Source organism: Lonchura striata, chromosome 1 (assembly GCF_050655825.1).
Source record: "Lonchura striata isolate lonStrDom1 chromosome 1, ASM5065582v1, whole genome shotgun sequence".
NCBI classification, from domain to species: domain Eukaryota; kingdom Metazoa; phylum Chordata; class Aves; order Passeriformes; family Estrildidae; genus Lonchura; species Lonchura striata.
In genome coordinates, this window is record NC_140703.1 from 113,781,050 (window position 1) to 113,800,302 (window position 19,253).

The following is a 19,253-nucleotide window of genomic DNA, read 5'->3' on the forward strand; positions in this document are numbered from 1 at the left end:
CTTCCCTCACATTAACTAGGTGCATCTTATAATAGCTCTTCCCTCACATTAACTAGGTGAAGTGTGATTTAAATCAAATTGGAAAAATTTACATCAATTACATGTTTTTGATAAATATGTTAAACACCAAACACTCTAAATTAATTTGCAGAGTCAATTTGGTTATGGAAAGGATTTTTTTCTGTTTGTCTCCAATATACTCATGTCAGCTGAGAATAGGAAACAACTGTGAAGAGCCCTTTTATCTGTAAATTTACAGATAAAAGGGAAAAGGGGGTCAGAAGAAATTTTAAGAAATATTTTTTTATCATTAACATAAAGAAGAATCTCTCACAGGCAGAAAAATGTGAGGTGAAACTACAAGGACCAGTTGAGATCAGAAATTAGGAAGAAGCTGCAAATGTAGTGGTTATTTTAGAAATGAAAGAAACAGCTAATACTTACCAAATTATCAGTTTCTGGATCTTCACAGAAAAAAGGTTTTCCTTCTTTCTCCTGCTTCCTTACGAAGTTTTCAATATCTACATCAAAACTGGCAGAAGTTGTGCCTTCTGAGCCTTGTGTAGATTGTTCACATTTTTCAAATAATAGTGCTAACAAGGGAAATAGAGGGTGCCTAAAAAAAACACAACAGTTTAAATACATGAGTAAGTATTTTCACTTATGTGCAAATTAAGACATCTAGGTCAGAAAAGCTCACAGTCACAGACAAGTTCTGGAAGAGACTACATATAACAGCATTGGCTAGAGCAAAATAAGATAAAAGTTTATTTTCATTTTGATTTACCCCATTCCAGAGGCAAATAGAGCAGTAAAATATGTATATATTTAATTAAAGAGAACCATCACAAGCAAAAAAGCCCTGACTGTTTAATTCACTGTAATTGAGTGGCACTGAGACAGATTAATACAGTGCACTAGAAATGAGATTTTGGATTTACCAGGAGGATGAATGCAGATTTAAATGAAGCCTGATAAAATTAATTTATTCTTCAATGTGGGCCACACTTACACATCATGAAATAACTTTAAAAAATTGAGAAGAATATTCAGGCTGTGTTCAGAGGCCTCCTGTGAAATCATGCTCTAAAGAGAAGATTTTGTTAGCACAAGTCTGTAAATGAATGGATACATCTTTCTGCCTCAGGTTGAGGTTTTTTTTGTGTTTTGTTTGGGTTTTTCCTGTTTTTGTGGTTGCTTTTTTTTTTTTTTTTTAACCTGAAAACCAGTAATAATTCTGTCTTCATAAAGTAGTTAAGGTGAAAGAACACTTAACCCCATGAAAACTGAGCAAACTGCTTAGCATAGCATTTTCCATTGAAAAAATCTCAAATTAACCGTGCTCATACATCAATATTTAATCAATTTTGAGCTAATTACTGGGGAATAGACTGTTATCCCTAAAGGAAAAGGAGTAAAGATTGACCTAATAACAATAAAAGTAAAAACTCGTATTGAAGATAAAAACTACAATATGACAAATAGTGACCACAGTTTAAAGGCTAAAGCAACTTTTAGATTTGGCAACCACCCTTAGAATACCTTTTAAAACTGCTGTAATTGAAAAATCCCACAAGCTCAGGAGGTTTTTCCTTGGCTGATGACTGACAGTGAAGCCTATCTGGTCTCATTCTTCCCCTACAAACTACGGAGACAGCCAAGAGACCACCTGATTTTAAGCTACTTATTATTTATTTATTAAAAAACCCCAAATCCTCTACGCTATCCTTCACCCTTCAAAAGACAGAACAGGAGTCCACCACTACCTGTAAATGGCCTGCTTGTCTGCATCCATTGGAGTCTGAGATTCTACAGGGGCAGGACTCACCCCTTCGGCATCAGTTTCAGAGCAGCTGGGATCTTGTTCAGTTTTTAATTCTGTTACCACTTGCATCTGTAGAAAAAAGAGTAAATCTGTAGCCCTGACGTAAAATAAGGGTGCTGTGTTCTAAGGAAAGAGCAGTGCAAAGGGCTCCTAGATTGCCAGAAGGTTGGTGTGACTTGGCAGTGGCACAAGAAGTTGTAGCAGCAACAAAACCCTTCTTTTAATCCCTGACACTTTTTGATGGATAAAGGTCATTTCCAAGTTGGCTTTAAAATGGGAATGAGAGATATTAGTAAATTGTTGAAGCATTTTGTCTCTGAAGTGGCTGTTTTTGGAATAGCCTAGAGTACATTGCTCCAAGAAGTTCATGGGAATGTCTGCATAAAAATCCTTTAGGACGAAATCAATGAAAAGAAAAGTTTATGCTCTTAAGATTTCTTTTTAATTTTTTACTGTGCATTGTATAAGGATACTGAAGAACAGGATCTTCTAGGGTTTTTTTGTCCATTAAAATGCACATTTGCTTAAAAATATCTGAAATATTCTGTGTCCCTCCAGTCCTTAAATTATAGAAGCATAACCTCCCATGACTTTTAGCACTCCTTTTTAGATATTGCAGGAACCAACTATTTTAGGGCTGTCAAACTACAGGAGAACAGCAGTAACTTCTTCAAACTACAGGAGAACAGCAGTAACTCCTTCTACACATCCATTTAACCCACATTTACCACATTTATTATACCATGGAAAAGCAGCACAGAGCCACAGTTTCACCTGAACACCTCCTAAATTGCATCAGGAGGCTGGGTACACTTTCAGGGTGCTTTGAAGGTGTTCCAAGTGTTTTTTCCATCACCTCCAGCAAAATATCTTTTGGAGTAAAAGGTCTTTCTGGAACCTGAACTGTGAAAGTCACAGTTTCCAACCCTCAGCCCAAACTTTTTGGTTTTCTCCCATTTGAGTGCCTGCACAAAGACATGAAACCACTGCAAACTTTTCTCTTAATTTTCTTTTTATCTCAGGTAGAGGACAGACACTGTTCTAGGGATCTCCAGGCAGCCAGAATTGACAGCTGTAGAGATGAAGGCCTCCAGAAACTATTAGAGAGCCTGATTTTAACAGAATTGAATTTATTTGCACGTAACAGCAGAAGAAGAATTTATACTATTCTTAACAGTTTGGGAGAACCAAAAGGTTTATGCTTTATTACCTATTTGGGGCCAAACCATCTCCTAGAAAAATCAGAAACGGAGAAAATTCAGGATCTCCCACCCAACAGAGCAGCCTGCCATGCAGAGAGCTCCTTCAGCAAGCAGAAATGATTTTCAAGCCAGAATGCTTAAAAAAAAAATAGAAACTAATGGACTAATTTCTTGGCTAATGACAGAAAGGAGGAGCAAATTAGAAGGGGATGACTCAGACAAGTGATTATAAATGTTGGCCATACATCTGCAGAGTTTGAAGGGAGAGAGTGTGTTCAGTTAGGGTTCTATCGCCCTAGGAGGAGGAAACAGCTCACTTAAAACTCCCTTTTTTTTTTCTGTGGGCCATTTCCAAACTAGAAAAACAGCAGGCACCCAAATTACCTGTCTACCTTGGACACTGAGAACTTGAAATACACAACAAATAGGAAGAAAAAGCTCTCTACCAATCTGTTCTTTAGGAAAAACGTATTTTACTTTCACTGCCACAGGATGGTATGTATTTGCTGGGGGAATAAAGTCAAATATGTAAAGTAGGTGAGAGGAGAGAGAGAAATTAGAACTGCAATAAAAGAAACAAACAAAAAACCTAAAACTCAAAAATCTGACTGCATTCAGATGAACATTTTACAGGAGATGTGGGAAGTTGCTGTTTTTTTTCTGACTGCTCCCCATTGTTGCCATCTGCTGACAGAAGTACTTGTAGTTATTGCTTAGGGCTGACACAGAGAGGCCAGCTCACCACTTACCTCCAGTTAACAGCACTTTAATTCAGCAATTTAAAGTGCAAAACTACACAGCATGTTGTACAAAAAAGAAACATGACCAGATATACATGACTATGTTTCATTATTCCAGCTTAAACAGTGACAAGGCACTAAGGACAAAGTCACTATTTTTTTTTTCCCTCTTCCTAAGTGTATTTAATTCCTAGAGAAATGAAAACACACCTACCTGTTGTCCATCTTGATAGTTGTCTATACTTAATGTCTGTGTTGCCATCATGGTTATTAAGACATTAATTGTGTCAAATCATCATAAGCATGAATAAATATTCTTTAAAGAAAAACATACAGTTAGTTAAAAAAGTGGCCACTTAGAATCCAGTTCTAAAGGGGGAAGAAAAAATAAAGGTAGAAATTCAGATTTATGCACATCTCTCAGAGAGTTTATTGACAACAAAGGCCACATGCAAATTCAAACAACAAATAAATTCAGTTTGGAAATATAACAGCTTCATTGTCTCTTTATATTTTAAAGTAAAAATTTTAGAGGCTGAGGATTTTTTATACTCACAAGCTCAAGTGAACTTTAGCATCAATTTCTGCACTAGTTCTAAGGTGATAAATGAAATCCAGAAATGGGCAGGTTTGTGTTTCTGTGTTTTTAAAGGGCTCCCAACTCACTGAGCATCACTGTAACTGAAATAATAATAGTTTAAATTTATAAACCAAATGCAAAAGTTAAGGAATACCCTGTTCACTTTTGGGCATGAATCCCAAATTCTAAAGTAGGGCTGAAATTACTTTAAGAGACCAAGCCTCAAATCACTTCCGACATCAGGAATTTGCCATCCAAATCATTTAAGGTTCAACAAAGAAGGGAACAATATCTAACATTTTTTAAACAACTGGGCCCATGTGATTATAATGTTTCAAAAGGGATCTAGGAATTCAGAAGTCTTGATTTCGGAGACATTTGATACTTTGGGAAATATTAATTATAATAGGATTTAAATACAAGTAAATGTATCGTGTTATTCTCTCTAGGCATTAGCTGGAGTTTGGTGCCCAGATGAGTTAAACATTTTTAAATTAAGACATACCATAATTAAAAAAAAATAAATTAGCAAAACACCACCACCAGATAGAGTGTACCCAACTTTTTTGTTCACATTATTACTTCACATTTCATTTTCATGTCAGATCTGCAGCCATTACAACTGAAATCATGTAACTCATTAAGCTATTACCAGTAACTATTAACACAGAAGTCAATTTTCCTTGACACATAGGAGTTCTAATGTTTAGCTACTGTTGAAAAAATCCATATTAAAAAAGAGCTCATGTCTTGAAAAACATTATATCCAGGCAATAATTCCAGGCTTTCTGCTCTTTTTCACTTATTACAGTATTGAAGAACTAAGTTTTAAAATTTTCACCACTTTAAGATCTGAAACAGAATATTTTTAAATTTTTTTTTGCAATGTGTTCAATCACTACGAATTTTTCAACTATTTTTAAATCCTTCCCTTATTGCATACTACTAGTGCATATGACAATTTTAAGAGCAATTTTTACATTTCTGGATATTTTCCCCTACAGATTATAACAGTCTCCAGTGAGTGTTTCATTTTGGAAACACAGGACAAATTTCAAGGTTCCCTACTTTGACAACAGTTTCAGGCACAGAGACAAACCAAACTCCTCAGGAGAAATCTCAAGCCTTACTTTGCATCAAATTCACTCAGTGTAATTCCTAAGTATGAGTGCAATTTTAAAATTTTTTTTTTAAATAGTTTCAAAGACCAGAGAAGTTCACCAAGATGATGTAAGCATGGCTTCCTCCACAAACCAAGCAATATCTATTTTAACTGAACATCAGTATTCTTTCTTTGAAACTCCAAAAACATGACTGATTTCTTCACCAAAATTAAAAATACAAAGTGAACAACTGAAGTGCACTCACTGATAGAAGTACTTCAGATGTTGCATTTCTTTTTTACAGTTACAAATCATTTAGTGTTAAAAGTTAAATCAGCATTTGCCACAATAAGCGAGACACCTCTCAAAATACTTTAAGGGAACACATTCTGTAGCATCAGCTCTGCAAGCATTTGTTTGATGTTTAAATATTTATTTTCTTCCATAAATGGCAGCTGACAGCCAATGCAAGTGCCTGTCTGTATTGATAGAGTGAACAGGCACATAGAAAATGCTGCTTTTCTTCCTTTTCAAAAGACATATATTTAATTTATGACTGTGACATCCAAAGCATGGACCAGACTACCCTCAAAATAAAAGCAGAACAGTTGAAATGACCAACAGAGCAAACACTATTTAATGATTATTTTAAAGCTAAGTCCCACAGAAAATACTGCTAAAGAAATTGTTTAACTGTGGGAGAAAGATTAAATTCTTAGGCAAAAATGAGAAAATAAAACAGTTGTAGAAGAGGAAGAAAGTCTTAAGAGTTCACAAGGACATAAGATCATATTTGTGGCATGAAGAAAAACCTGGAGAGGGAGGCTACAAAGATAATACATGTAAAGTGGTAAAGACAGTAGGACATGGCAAGATTTTTGGAGAACAAGACAAGCTGGACTAACTCTTCCTTCCAGATTTCCATAATGAAGAGACTTCCACATCTGGAAGGCCCGCAGGCCACACAAAAGAAAAAAGGAGGTGCACAGCTTTGAGCTAGATCCATAGATTATTGCATCTAGAAGGACTTTGACCATATTCTCTCCCAGAGGGATGACTGGAAGGAAATCTACATGAGAATATCCTTTATTTCCCACAAGAGCTTCCCCTCTGACTTATAATTACAGTAGAAAAAGATTAAGCTATTAGACAAGATAGGAACTGATGAGATTTAGTGAAGACAACCACTGCAAATCAAGAAGAACAAATTGAGCTAATCACACACTTAAATTGAGGCAATTAACTGAGGAATTACTTCTCTTCACTAAAAAGAAACATTTGCTCATTACTCAGTAGAGGCAAGAAACAAACTGTGTTAAACTTTAGGAAAAGTAACTGAGAAGGTATTTACAGATTGGGGGTTTATGGCCTCATTTGGGATGCAGCACCCAGGGCTCGTTAGCAGGCACAGCCCCAGCAGATGCTCAGGCTGCAGACAGCGCTGGGGCTGCTATCGCTCCCAGATGTTTATCACTGCCACAGCTAATTACTGCCCCAGCTCCTCCACAGCTCACACAACACCTGGATGCTTTCTGATCCTTTTTACACCCAGTCAGCCAGGCTGCTTCAGGCCTCTCCCTGCTGAAGGTGGCTGTGATGGAAAGCAGCTGACTTGGAATGAAGCGGTTGTGGTGTGCTGGAACAAGCCCTGCTCTTGGCTGACCTACTCGTGTGGTCATTTCTGGCTCGTGTGTGTCCATTCTCAGCTCACAGACCATCTCCAACCAGCACACTCTACCTCAGGACACAGAGTATTTGGCTATCTGAGGTGAACCCAAGAATATAAGACTTCAGGACATCTTAGCTTTCAAAATGCCAATTATTTTCTGTGAAAGAAATCGAGAGTTAGAGGGAAAACTGCGTGTTTGTGTTCTATTCAAAGACTTACAAATAACAAAAATAACCTGCTGGTCTGCTTCACACAGAACAGAACTAACTCTTATTCTATTTATTTTGAAAGCAAAGTGTGTAGAAAACCCAAGGAAAAACTGAAGGTCATGTAACTGGAAGCTGATGCATGACTTGCAATCAGAAACTCCACTGACACCTGTGGTGAAAGGGAATTCATAAAAGACCACAGTCTACAAAGCAAAGGGAAAAAAAAAAAGGGAAGCCTTTTATAAAAGGAGATGTGAAGTGAAAATGTAAAGCAGAAAGGAAACTAAATGAAGAGGGGTAATCATAATTAGAAATGTGGAGAGTTTGTGCAAGTTGAGTATGTAAGAGAAGAGATTAAACGTGAGCTGAAACATACACACAAAGTGATCACTTAACATTCATCACTCCACTGCTCGCTTGTTCCACTTACTCCTTCATAATTAAGGGCACAGGGACCACCCAGTAACGTTCACAGAGGTACAAGTGAGCTGCTGGAGATCAGTGGTATCATTTTTAACATATACAAGCTACAACAGATGTTCGTAAGAGATATAAATAGTTATGCTCCAGGCTACGACCTAACCACCAACCCTCTTAGGGCTGTGAAGGAACTGCCCAACAGACTTGTTAACAAGTAATCATTCCTCCTAATTTTCCCTCATACATGTTTCTTTGAAGTCCTTCAGAGAGAAATGCTTGACTGGCAGATTTGGCATGGCTCTTTGTTCATTCTTATTTAAGTTTAGTCCTGGTACTTACTCTGTAACATTATATCCTCACATTCACACAAGGTGAAACAAAAATCAACTTTTTGACACATGAAAAGCAACTAGAACTGGCTTCCTTTTCAACACAATATAGGATGATATTTATTTGTTTTCTAAAGAAGACAAAATATTGTCCATGAGAAAGCAGCTCACCCCTTTCCTTCAATGAGTTGAAGACATTATCTTGTTCCAGCACAGAGATCCCACTTATGTGCAAGGTGGAAGACAGAAACCTAAAAATCAACAGAGAAATAGAAGAAAATAACACCTTAGAACACACATTCTAAGACTCAGCTCCATTCTTTTAAATTGTTTTACTATGTGTTTCCTTCATCAAGTGTTAATGAACAGACAAGAATTTTTTGCACGTTTTGCAAATCTTTGCATTGTTAATAATCTCTAATCACACCCATTATCCCACGCTTGAACTTCTTATCCCATTATTTGATCTTTCTGTCATCTTATTCCATTCATTCTCTACATTCACCTTTGTCTCTGCTGACACCTCTAACAGAAGGCTCCATTTGGATAATAACTCTCTCACTGTTCAACCTTCATATTTTACTCCTTGGCTCCGTGTCTGTCTGCCAAGACTAGGCAAGACATATCCCAAAAATAAAACCATGAAATGCAAATAGGAGTAACTCACCACTGTTGTGAAAATTAAGCATGAAATCAAGAAAGGTGAGAGATTTTTTTCCCCTCCCATTTAAATCTCCTTCATAATCATTTGAATACAATCCATTATAAAATCAAAGCAGATGCTAGAAATGGGCCATGGTTAGGATCCTGTGTTCTGTGAAGACAGGTTTTCCTACAGGATTATTCGGCCATTTTAAAAAGCTTTCAAAAAATTACAGCTTAAAATTACTTTAATTACGTTTAATAGCACCCATATGATACAGTGAAGCTACTTTTAAAAAGTAGTAAGGATTGTGAAAGCAAAGTAGCAAAGATTGTGAAAACAAACGTAGAAAACATAACTGCTGAAAAGCATTAAAAAACCATCTCAGGAGACGTTTCAGACACTAAGGTTGCACAGGGGCCACCAGAAATTAAATGATGGCTAAAACACAGCTGAGATCTTGAATCTGATTATCTCTGTTTCTCACAGAGATTAAGTTCACAATTAGAATAAGAGAGAAAGTAACTCCAACATTTCTGAAAGCAAGATGAAATTGGTCTTTGGTCTTTAAATTAATTAAAATTTATGCATGTGCTGTTTTCCAAGAAGTGATGGTTTTCAGACAAGTTCACAGAAAAACAAAATGTGAAGGGCCACTCAATCTAGATGCCTTCCCTGGTTCATGAAACCTGGTTCTAACAGAGCAGGGAAGCTATCTGAGGAGTTTTAAGGCAGTTTAAATTTCAGCCATTGGTTAGAAACTGAACACTGAGCAAGAAGGAGTTTCAGCCCAAAGTGATACACCTGGTCTCAATTGAAGGTTCAAGGAGCAGATGGCACATTAAAAGTTCTTACCACTTTTCCTTAAACTGCCAAAGATCTGCATATTCAGAAATGGGCTTCTCTCATTTTTGCAGCTTTTTAATTCAATTCTAAGGACAATGTAACCCTCTTACTCCCTTCTTCACATGCCATGCATTTTGGTACTCATTCTCACTTCAATTTACTGGGCTACTTTCAAATAAAGGACTTCTCACTATTTATGGCATCTTCAGAACAGAGGTCACTGACAGATAAATCAGGATAGATAAATAGATGAATTATCCATTCCTTGTCTCTGCTCAGACATAAGGAGCACTACTGCAAACCTGAAAATCCTGCCCTTGCAAACCTGAAAAATAACTGCAGCCAGGAACTGGTGGGACCACTGCTGCCAGATCTGGTTGGTCCAATATTCAGTGTATGAAGAAGTAGCCCTTGCCTGCAAAGCCTTCAGCTGTAACTCTAGAAACAGCAAATTTCTAGGCAGCTTATGAGATATTGAGGGCAGGAACAAAGAGGTGCTAAAGAAATGCAGGCCTGGGTGAAAGATGCTGCAGAGGGAAGGATGTGGCTAAGGAGCCAGAGGATGCTGCAGTGACAGTGCCCTCTTCAAAGAGACATTGGACAACATTTAATACTGCTAAACCCTGAAAAATATCAGACAAGAGAGATCTGAGCTTGCAGATGATGATGTCTTCTTGCACATTTCAGATACACCTGTTACAGGGTGGAGACAACACCAAGGCACTCTGGAGTCTTAACCTGGACTTGCTATTGCCAATTTTTGTTTTCCTTTAATTCCTCCGGCAGACAAGCTTTAAAGTAATGCCATCGTAATAAAAATACTCAACTACGAAACCAAAACAAAGGGCAACTTGCTTTGTCTCTCAGAAAGTGAATCAGCACTGAGGTTTTAACTACAAAGTAAAACAGGAACTTGTTCATTCAAGCACTGAAGAGCCCTCGTTTGAGTCATCCTCTCATTCTGCATTTCAGGAAGCAAAGACCTGTGAGTACATCCACATGAAGTAATACAAGCAGACGTTAAGATCCATGTATTTTTATAGATTCAAATAATGATAGCAATAATTGATTAAAATAATGAAGCAGCAAGTAGAGCAGATGCCAACATCCAGGATTCACTTCACCTCTGCTGCAGTCCTGACCTGCCCACGCAGAGTCATTCACAGAAATTAGACAAACAAATCAATATGAAGTTGATACAGACAAGTTTATTAAAACTGTGCTCAATGAGAATGTTCTCCTCGTTCAGCACGAAGGTGGCTTCCATTTCCTCTGTCTCATGTGCTTAAAAAGTACAGCCATTATTTAGAATATTATACTTTTAAGAAAGACAATGTTCCTGTTCAGGAACTTAATACCAGCCTCAGGGAGTTCCATCACACAGATACAGCCACTCTGTTACTTTACAACAGCTATGCTGTCAATTGCCCTGGGAGTCAAGCCCTAAAAAGCCACAAAACCAATTTTGGGCTGCAGTAAAATGAGATTTATTTTGTGTCACTTTGTTCCCTTTATTGTTTGGTGGTGCAATAGTTATTTATATGTTAATCTTGATGAATATGAGATGACATTAAAAAATGAATGCCAATTATACTTTAAGAAATGGAAAATTAAAATCCACAAGTAAAGTTGAATTTCTGCAGAAATACAGGCTGTGGTCCAAGCTACCATCAACCTTTCTTTACATGTAGGATTTTGAACATGGATGCTAGGTAATAGTGACTTTATTCAGCAAGGCCTCTCCAACAGTGTATCTACTGCTTTGTTGTGCCATTAATCTTTCCTAGCATCCTCTTTTCATATCCCTCCATCTCAGATCTTAACAATCCATACAAAATGTTCACACCAAAGGCCACCTCCCAAGCACCACCACACACTGTCACACAGCATGACCAACAACAAACCATCTCATTACAAGATTTGTGCTACTTTAACAACTCATGCTTTGTTTAAACTCTGCTTTTAGTACATTTAGTTGTAGAAATTCTCCTATTAGCAAGTACCAAATTAATAAATATATATCTATATATAAATGTGCCACTTTATAAGCTAAAATTGCATATGCTGTTAACTGATAAAATTAATATTAAGGATGCATAGATCATAGCAATTCCTCCAGGTATAAAACAGAAATAAAAAACTGAGGGGATCTTGGTCTTGTGAAGAAGTCCAGCTCCTGATTCTGCACACATCCTTGGTGTGTACACCAGCTTATTTTTAGGGAAAGGTACAAAATCATGGGTCACATTCCTGATTCCATGTCAGCACCAATTTACCACAGTCCTTCTTGACAAAGACGAGAAAGATGAAAAATTCTATCCAATCCTTCATTCAGAAATGAATGTTTCTGAAGTCAGAAGGTTATAAGATGATGTATGCCAGGTATGCTGCCCACAGGTAGCTCTTGGAATTCTGGAAGGAAATCCTCAGGTTGCTCTCCTACCTTGTGCAAAATAGAATCCTCATTCTTCTGACTATGGAAAGGTCCTCAAATTCAAGGAACTTCTTGCAGCATCTCATTTCTCCTACCCAATTCATACTGTAATTTGACTGGGCTTTATTAGCACCATAAAGTAATAGTAAGGAATTTAGGGGACTAAACAGCAATTTTGGCAAGAGAAAAATGAAACCTGGGGGAAAGGAAAACACCCTCTTTAATTGTTCCAAGACTCTTAAGGGATTAGGGTATGAAGGAGCAAAAATATTTCCCATCACTCCCTCATCCACTACCAATATTCACATCATAAATGAAGATTCCTTTTTTTTTTCTGTATTCTTAACACTATAAACAGAAGGACTTTAGGGTCCAGTACAAGAATCCTCACACACACATCATGAATCCTCACACACATTTATTGTTACAGGACAGAGAAGGATTTTTTTGCCCTCATTTTTTACCCAATGTGCTTTCATAACTTGTTGGACACAAAAATCAGAAAGATGCTGTCACATCTGCCTTGCTCTCTCGTGGCAAGAGTGTGGCATTGGGAAGAATCCAAATGCTCCTTACATCCCAGAGGATGTGTATCAGCACTTCCACAACTGCAAGTGATCCTGTACAACTCCTGCTTACTGATATTTAATTACCTTATCAAACCAAATTTCAATTTAAAAAAAGACAAAAGTAACTCAATAAACAGGAAAAAAAAAAAAAGGATGAGAACTCCACCACCCTCACCATTTCTCTGGCATTGCCCACGTGGACACACAGGGTTGCTTGTGCCCTGGACACAGATCCATCCCTCTGCCACTGAAGCCTTTGGAATATCCACACAAGCACGTCCCAAATTTCTTACTTTTGGAGACACTCATGGAACCATCTCCTTCCAGGCAAATTAAACCAAGGCAACAGGAAATCCTATTTTAATCATGATTTGCATCAGCGCCCAATAAACTATGACTGAAATTAATTTTGTTTTGTGTTTATATTTTGTGGTTTCATAAGGAAGATGCAGAATAACCACCACTCTCTCTGCCTTTATTGCTATTGAATACTTTACAATGTGAGCAGTTTGTGTAAGCATATGTTATTATTTCCAACATTTTTATTATAAAACCATAAAAGGACCCAATTATTCTATGAAAGGGTGAATTCCTGATGCTATTGAAGTACAACTGAAGGGTGCCTAGGAGTTTTATTTAAATAATAAATGCAACTAAAATTTTAAATTTAAAATGGACTTTGGATGTTGAATGGATAAGAACATGACCTCTACACATTTCTGGCATTTGAACAATTAATCAAGATTAAGATGTTACCTTATCAATTATTTAATTTTTATATCTTTTATGATTTCTGGAATAACAACCCCATTCATGAATCAATCATTAACTTGGACTAGCCAAAAAACCTGAAAGTGGCACAAAACTCTGGCCCTGCAACCCTCTGTGAAATCCAATTCCAATCCATCACTAACTTTTCCAGAATCTTCCCTGTTCTGATTCCAACATTTGGTCAAACCTGAAAAACTAACTTGGTTTTGCTACTAAGTTTAGGTCTTAAAATGAACTGTTCTTTTTAAAACGAGGATGAAATAAAAACTCTTCCTTTCCTGCTCCGCTCGTTTCCCATCTCTCAGAAACACAAATCTCCATCCTTCCAGGAGTCATGACTGCTGCCTAAGTGTTCTGGGGTAAAGAAAGACTATTTAGGATTAAACTTACCCATCCCTACTGCTGTGAGCTGCATCATGCTGAACTACTTGGTCCAGGTGATGACTGCACAGGCAGGTGACATGCAAGGACCAACAGACAGGAAGACACTCGTGTTACACAGAATATTCAGGTAATTTAGATAATAAATGTTGGCCCAGTACCATATAAACCAAGTTTTCCAAGAGGTTTTGGCCTGTTGAAGGTTCTCAATAAACAGCCATATGCTCCATGTGAATGCTTTCGATCCTGTCCCCTCTGCAACAATAAAATGTACAACTGCTGATATGCTCTTAAATAAGCAGAATCCTGCCTTTCTTATAAACTAACATATTTGCTTTCTCTTAGAGTCATTCTTAAGATGCTGAGTCATTTTTAAGTTGGCAGAATAACCCTGCTCAAACATATTCATTGTGGCAAATTTCAGTAGGACTAAGAATTAAATTACTGAAATCAACACCTCGAAATAACAATAATAATAAAAGATAAACAGGTAATCTTCCTTCTAGTGTTGCTATTACCATGGTCTAGACCACATAAAAATGGGCTAGAAAATTTAAATTAAGTGATCACAGACTGACCCAGAAGTTCTTTAGTTACAAAGACATACAACACAGCACACACATTTTAATTCCCCTGTTTTCTAGGCAGATCAAAAACATGTAAAGATCCAATTTCTGTTTTCTAATTGCCTCTGCTTCCTTGGAATATAAAAGGCTTGGACTTTATTTTTCAGCAAGTATGATAATATCCTTTTTCCCTTTGCTTTGTTTGCTGTGTAACTCATAAAAAGCCAAGCAGGATGTGAAGTATAGCCACACTTCCTAGCTTCTTCTGCCTTCAAGAAAAAACACAGGCAATTCCAAAACCTCACCAATAAAATAAAAATTGGAATTTGGAGGTTTAAAAGAAATGGATCCCTATTTCAGTACACCAGAAGTAGGCTGCCATATTCTACTTTTTGCCTGAATTTCCCATCAGCTGCAGAAGAGAGCACAGCAGGGTGAAGGACAGTCTGTGATCATCACACTCAGCTTCCATTTTCAAAAATCACCTTTTGACTCTCTGTGTACTCAAACAGCCCTCAGGTTTAACAGCAAATACCTCTGTTGTACACCTAGGTACTAAAAAATGAGAACACCACGGCCCGGAGGAGCTGCCACATCAAACCCCAAACAATGTGTTCCTGTGAAGGATGAGAACCAACCATGTCAGAACAAGGTCTGAGTTTTATTTCCCTTTCTAGCACCAATGTTTGCCTCCCAGCGCCATACATGACATGGGATCCCCTCTTTGCTGGCAGGGGAACCAAGTTACTGCCCCTCAGCAACTTCATAAAAACGTGCCACAGCTCCATAATAACAAAATTGGCACTTCCAGATCCGTGGTTCCATTATTTTATTTTCCACCTCATCTCTGATCTACCTGATGAATCCTGTGTTCCACAGTTCTGGCGTGAAACCACCTCAGTGAACAAAGTGAAGAGCCTGCTACAAGTGTGAATATTTCACTGTTCAGTCACCCTGGGGAGATCTAGAATAGTCTGGGTAAAAGATTTTGGCAACATCTGGCATCAAGTAAGCAAATGAAAGAACTCCATCAGCAGCTTTTTCTCCTTGCTCTTGGAATCCTCCTGCTTAGAAGAGCAGTAAGTTGTTTTACATTTTGTACAGCACTGAGCTGTGGCAAAATAAACCCCTCTGAGGCTTCTCATTTTTAAACCTACAGACCCTTTGAACAAGTGAGAAGTGAAGTAACCAGCTGCTGCAAGAGAAGTAACATTTGCAACATTTTTAATTTCACACACAAAAAAATTGCATTTGGTCTTACTTAGACCAAAATACAAATATTAATCTGCTTTACTGTAAGCTTTCACATATGTGCCAGTTTTGCAGAGGCAACATTTGGCTGCCAGACCACGACATAATATTCTGAAATACAATTTGGACTGCTCCACTCAGAACATTAACACGGCCATTAGAACAGGCAGTTCCAGTGCCACAGTGGTGGCTCTGTGATCATTCACCCTCGGCCACTACTACAGGCTTTAATTTCACCAAAGAGTTACTCTTTTCCAGGAAACTGAATTGCTCCTAAACAGTCCCAAATTTGCTGTGGCAGCAATCAGAATTACTAGGGCTTCATGAGAGCACTGCATTTACAGCACAGAAAAATATAGTTGGAAAGCAGAATTCTGAAGAAGAAATTACAGCTTCCAGAAGACTAACCATTTTGTAAGGCTAAAGTATTTAAAATAAATTTATATTTCATTCATTCTAAACTCCTTTCAGTCCCATAATGGAAGATTGCAAAGACTTAGCTTTAAAATGTTATTTTTATTTGACCCAAATATTACAAATTGTATTAAGAATACAAATCAAAGCTGTAAGTACTTAATACCAGCTTGACTTTTTACATGCCAAAGTGAAATTTCCAAATACAAAACCCTCACTAACCCTAACAACAACAACAATGTACTCAAAATGTGAAGAACAAGAAACAACAAGAAAAAAAATTTTTCAACAAGAAAAAAAATTCAGCCCAGCAAAACACATAAGCACAGATTTAAAAAAAATGCATGGCCAAAATCCACTGGGGAGATCAATGAGCAATGATCTGAGCCTCCAAAATCTCAGTTCAGCACACCAGCCTCTACTTTACCCTGTGACTTTCCCTTTTTACCCTGTGACTGCAGTACACTGAGCTCTGCCTTTCACCACTGAACTGGAGATTATGTAAAGAAAACGCAGTGAAACCTACACTGAAGTTTTCCTGTGGATACTTTAATTATGAGACGACAAGAAAATATATCAAGTGGTGACAGTCAAAAGAATGCTGTATAGTACATAAAATAAACTGAAGATCGAATATTCATAAGAAAAATAATTTGAATTATTTTGAATAGATTATGTGAAATCTTTGGGGGATTTGTTTCCTGCAGACACGTTTGAAAACTTGGATGTAATGATTCTATATGTGATTACACAGACTCAGAAAAGGATAAATCTGCAATTTGACTTGACAGAAAATGCACTTGCTGTTGCTTGACACTGTAGCAATGACACAGTCTGGAAACACATCTAAGGATGGATTTCTGATACAGTCACAACATCTTGTTTCCTGGTTCAGTGTAATCCATAAAATTCACATGTGCAGCTAGCAGGGACTGACCAGGGCTCCATCCAGCTGCAGAAGCCATCTCACTTCAACCACACATACAAATACAGCCACAGGGATGTAACCCCACAGCACAGGCAGCCCATAAACAGATTATATCCCACAGAGGACAGGGAACAACCTGTGAGCGTGTGCACAGCATGGAGAACAGCAGGATATGTGGATATCCTAAGCCACAGTTGTTACAATTCTCCTCACCAAACAATCTGCACTAAAATTTTGTGGAAGAGAATGCTTGAGAATAAAATTAGGAACTAACTAAATGAACATTTTTTTGTAAAAACTAAGAAAGGGTTTTTTTTTGGTTTGTTTTTTTTTTTAAAAAAAGAGATATTTAGCATACTTTGAGAGTGACCTACAGCCTCTAGCTCTTCTCCACAGGATGTTGGCCCAAGTGTTTTCCAACATCCAGAACATAATGCCCATGTTGCCTGTTCCTGGGATCTGTTTAATGGAATGCACATAACCTATTCCAGAGAGGAGCAAGGACACAAAATGAATCTTGCCTGGGCAGCACTCAAATGAAAAAAAAAAAAAAAAAATCCAACAAACCAGCAACTCATTCAGTTTTAAGGGTTTCATAGCAGTGTCTTGCATTAGGAATAAATTATTTACTGCTCCATCCCTGGAAGTGTCCAAAGCCAGGCTGGACACTGGGGCTTGCAGAAACCTGGGATAGTGGAAGGTGTCCCTGCCCACGGCAGGGGGTTGGAACAAGACGAGCTTTTAGGTCCCTTCCAACTCAAACCATTCTGGGATTCTCCCTCCCTAAACCGCACCAGTCATTTACTCAGACAAAACTCCAAAAAGGGACTAAAAACTTCAGCAGCAGCAGACTAAAAAAATAAGCAAATACTGTGACCTATCTCTAAAATTACACTACGTATCGCCATTTAAGACTAAAGAAAATATGTAATCAATTAAATTTTTAAAAACAGCAATAAGCTATACAGAGAATTATCACACGAACGTGTTAACTACTTATATTGTGATATTGCTAATTGACGAACTCCGGCGCGGTGGGAGCGAAGGAAAGCCATGGACCGCTCCATGAGACCCGGGACATGTGGCTCACTGAGGCAATAGCTGGGGATAAAACCAGCGCTTGATTTATTATTGTTTACACATCCCCAGCAGGGCCTCTGGGCAGTGTCAAGTCTCAGCTCCTAATTGCGGCCGCGTAAACACGCGGCAACCCCGGGGCTGGCTGCCGGGAAGGTGTCTGCTCGCAGGGCAGCCGGCAGAGCGCGGGGGTCACGGCGGAACGGAGCCAGCACCGAGGAGCGACCCGGAGCGGCCGGCAGGCGGGAGCATCCCGCAGAGCGGGGCGCATCCCCGCCGGGGCAGGGCAGGTGTGCCGGGGCATCCCGGGAGGGAGCGGAGGAGAGCGGCGTGCAGCTGCGAGGGGCGGCGGTGGCGGAGCAGCCCCCTCCGGTTCCCCCCGCCGCCTCCGAGGAGCGGCCAGCACGGTGCTGCCCCTTTAAGCATCGCGTCGCCTCCTCTCCCTCCCTCCTTCCTTTCCACCACCCCCCCCCATCCCATCGCCCCCATCTCCTTCCTCCTCCTCCTCCTCTTCCTCCTCCTCCGCGCGGACCCGCGCGCGCTCCCGCGTCCCCTCCCCGCGCGCGCCCCCGCCGGGACACAACGGGCGCACGGCGGCCGTTCCAGAACCTTCCTCGCTCCGCTCCCCCCCCCCACACCCCTCCCCGCTTTTCCCCTCCTTCCCCTCCCCGCGCCCGCCACCGCCCCTTAAACCCCCCGGTCCGTGCGAGCGGCGGCGGAGCGCGGGTGCCCCTTTCCCCCCTCGCCGCCGCCGCCGCCCCGCTCGCCCCTTCCCCGGCCGCTCTGCCGCTTCCCCGGTGCGGCCGTGCCCGGGCGGCGGGCGCGCCGTGATGGACGGCGGGGCTGGAGCGGGGTTTGAGTGACAGCGCTTACCTCGGGTGCCAATCTTCGTCACACTGACAAGCGGCTGCAGCAATCGGGACCCGCACCGCCGCCGCGCGCGTCACCGCGCGCCGCCGCGCCCGGCCAATCGCCGCCCGCGCCGCCCCCGACGCCACGGCGCGCCTCATCAATATTCATCGCCCCGGGGCGGGGCTTGGGCGCACCGCCCCTCCGCATTGGGGGCCGCCCGTCTCTCCCTCATGAATATGGATGAGGAGGGCGGGGAAAGCAGGGGGGTGAGGCCACGCCTCTCGCTGTGTGTGAGGCGGGGGGATGAAACCATTGCTGGGGGTGGGGGGGAGGAGGGAGGCACCAAGTGGCTCCGCCATGAGGGGAGCGGCTGCGGCGGGTTCGTGCCGGCGCACGAACGCCGTTCTCTCGGGCAGCGCTTGGTGCTCGCCCTCGGTTCGCCTC

At 40.0% G+C, this 19,253-nt stretch overlaps 1 protein-coding gene across 3 annotated transcripts in view; it reads right to left on the reverse strand.

Annotated features, from left to right (window-relative positions):
• Nucleotides 1–18,899, reverse strand: part of PKNOX1 (PBX/knotted 1 homeobox 1) — a 36,014-nt gene extending 17,115 nt beyond the window's left edge. The window contains exons 1-6 of one of the 3 annotated variants that reach the window (XM_085586614.1): nt 18,831–18,899; nt 13,731–13,976; nt 8,249–8,328; nt 3,982–4,083; nt 1,767–1,894; nt 445–616 (exon numbers count right to left, since the gene is read on the reverse strand). In XM_085586614.1, coding sequence (XP_085442740.1) covers nt 445–616; nt 1,767–1,894; nt 3,982–4,032 — 351 coding nt within the window. In that variant the 5' untranslated portion in view covers nt 4,033–4,083; nt 8,249–8,328; nt 13,731–13,976; nt 18,831–18,899. The remainder of the gene's footprint in view (nt 1–444; nt 617–1,766; nt 1,895–3,981; nt 4,084–8,248; nt 8,329–13,730; nt 13,977–18,830) is intronic. The other 2 variants (XM_021546777.4, XM_085586624.1) reach the window with 2 other exon arrangements.
• Between the last annotated feature and the right edge of the window lie 354 nt (nt 18,900–19,253).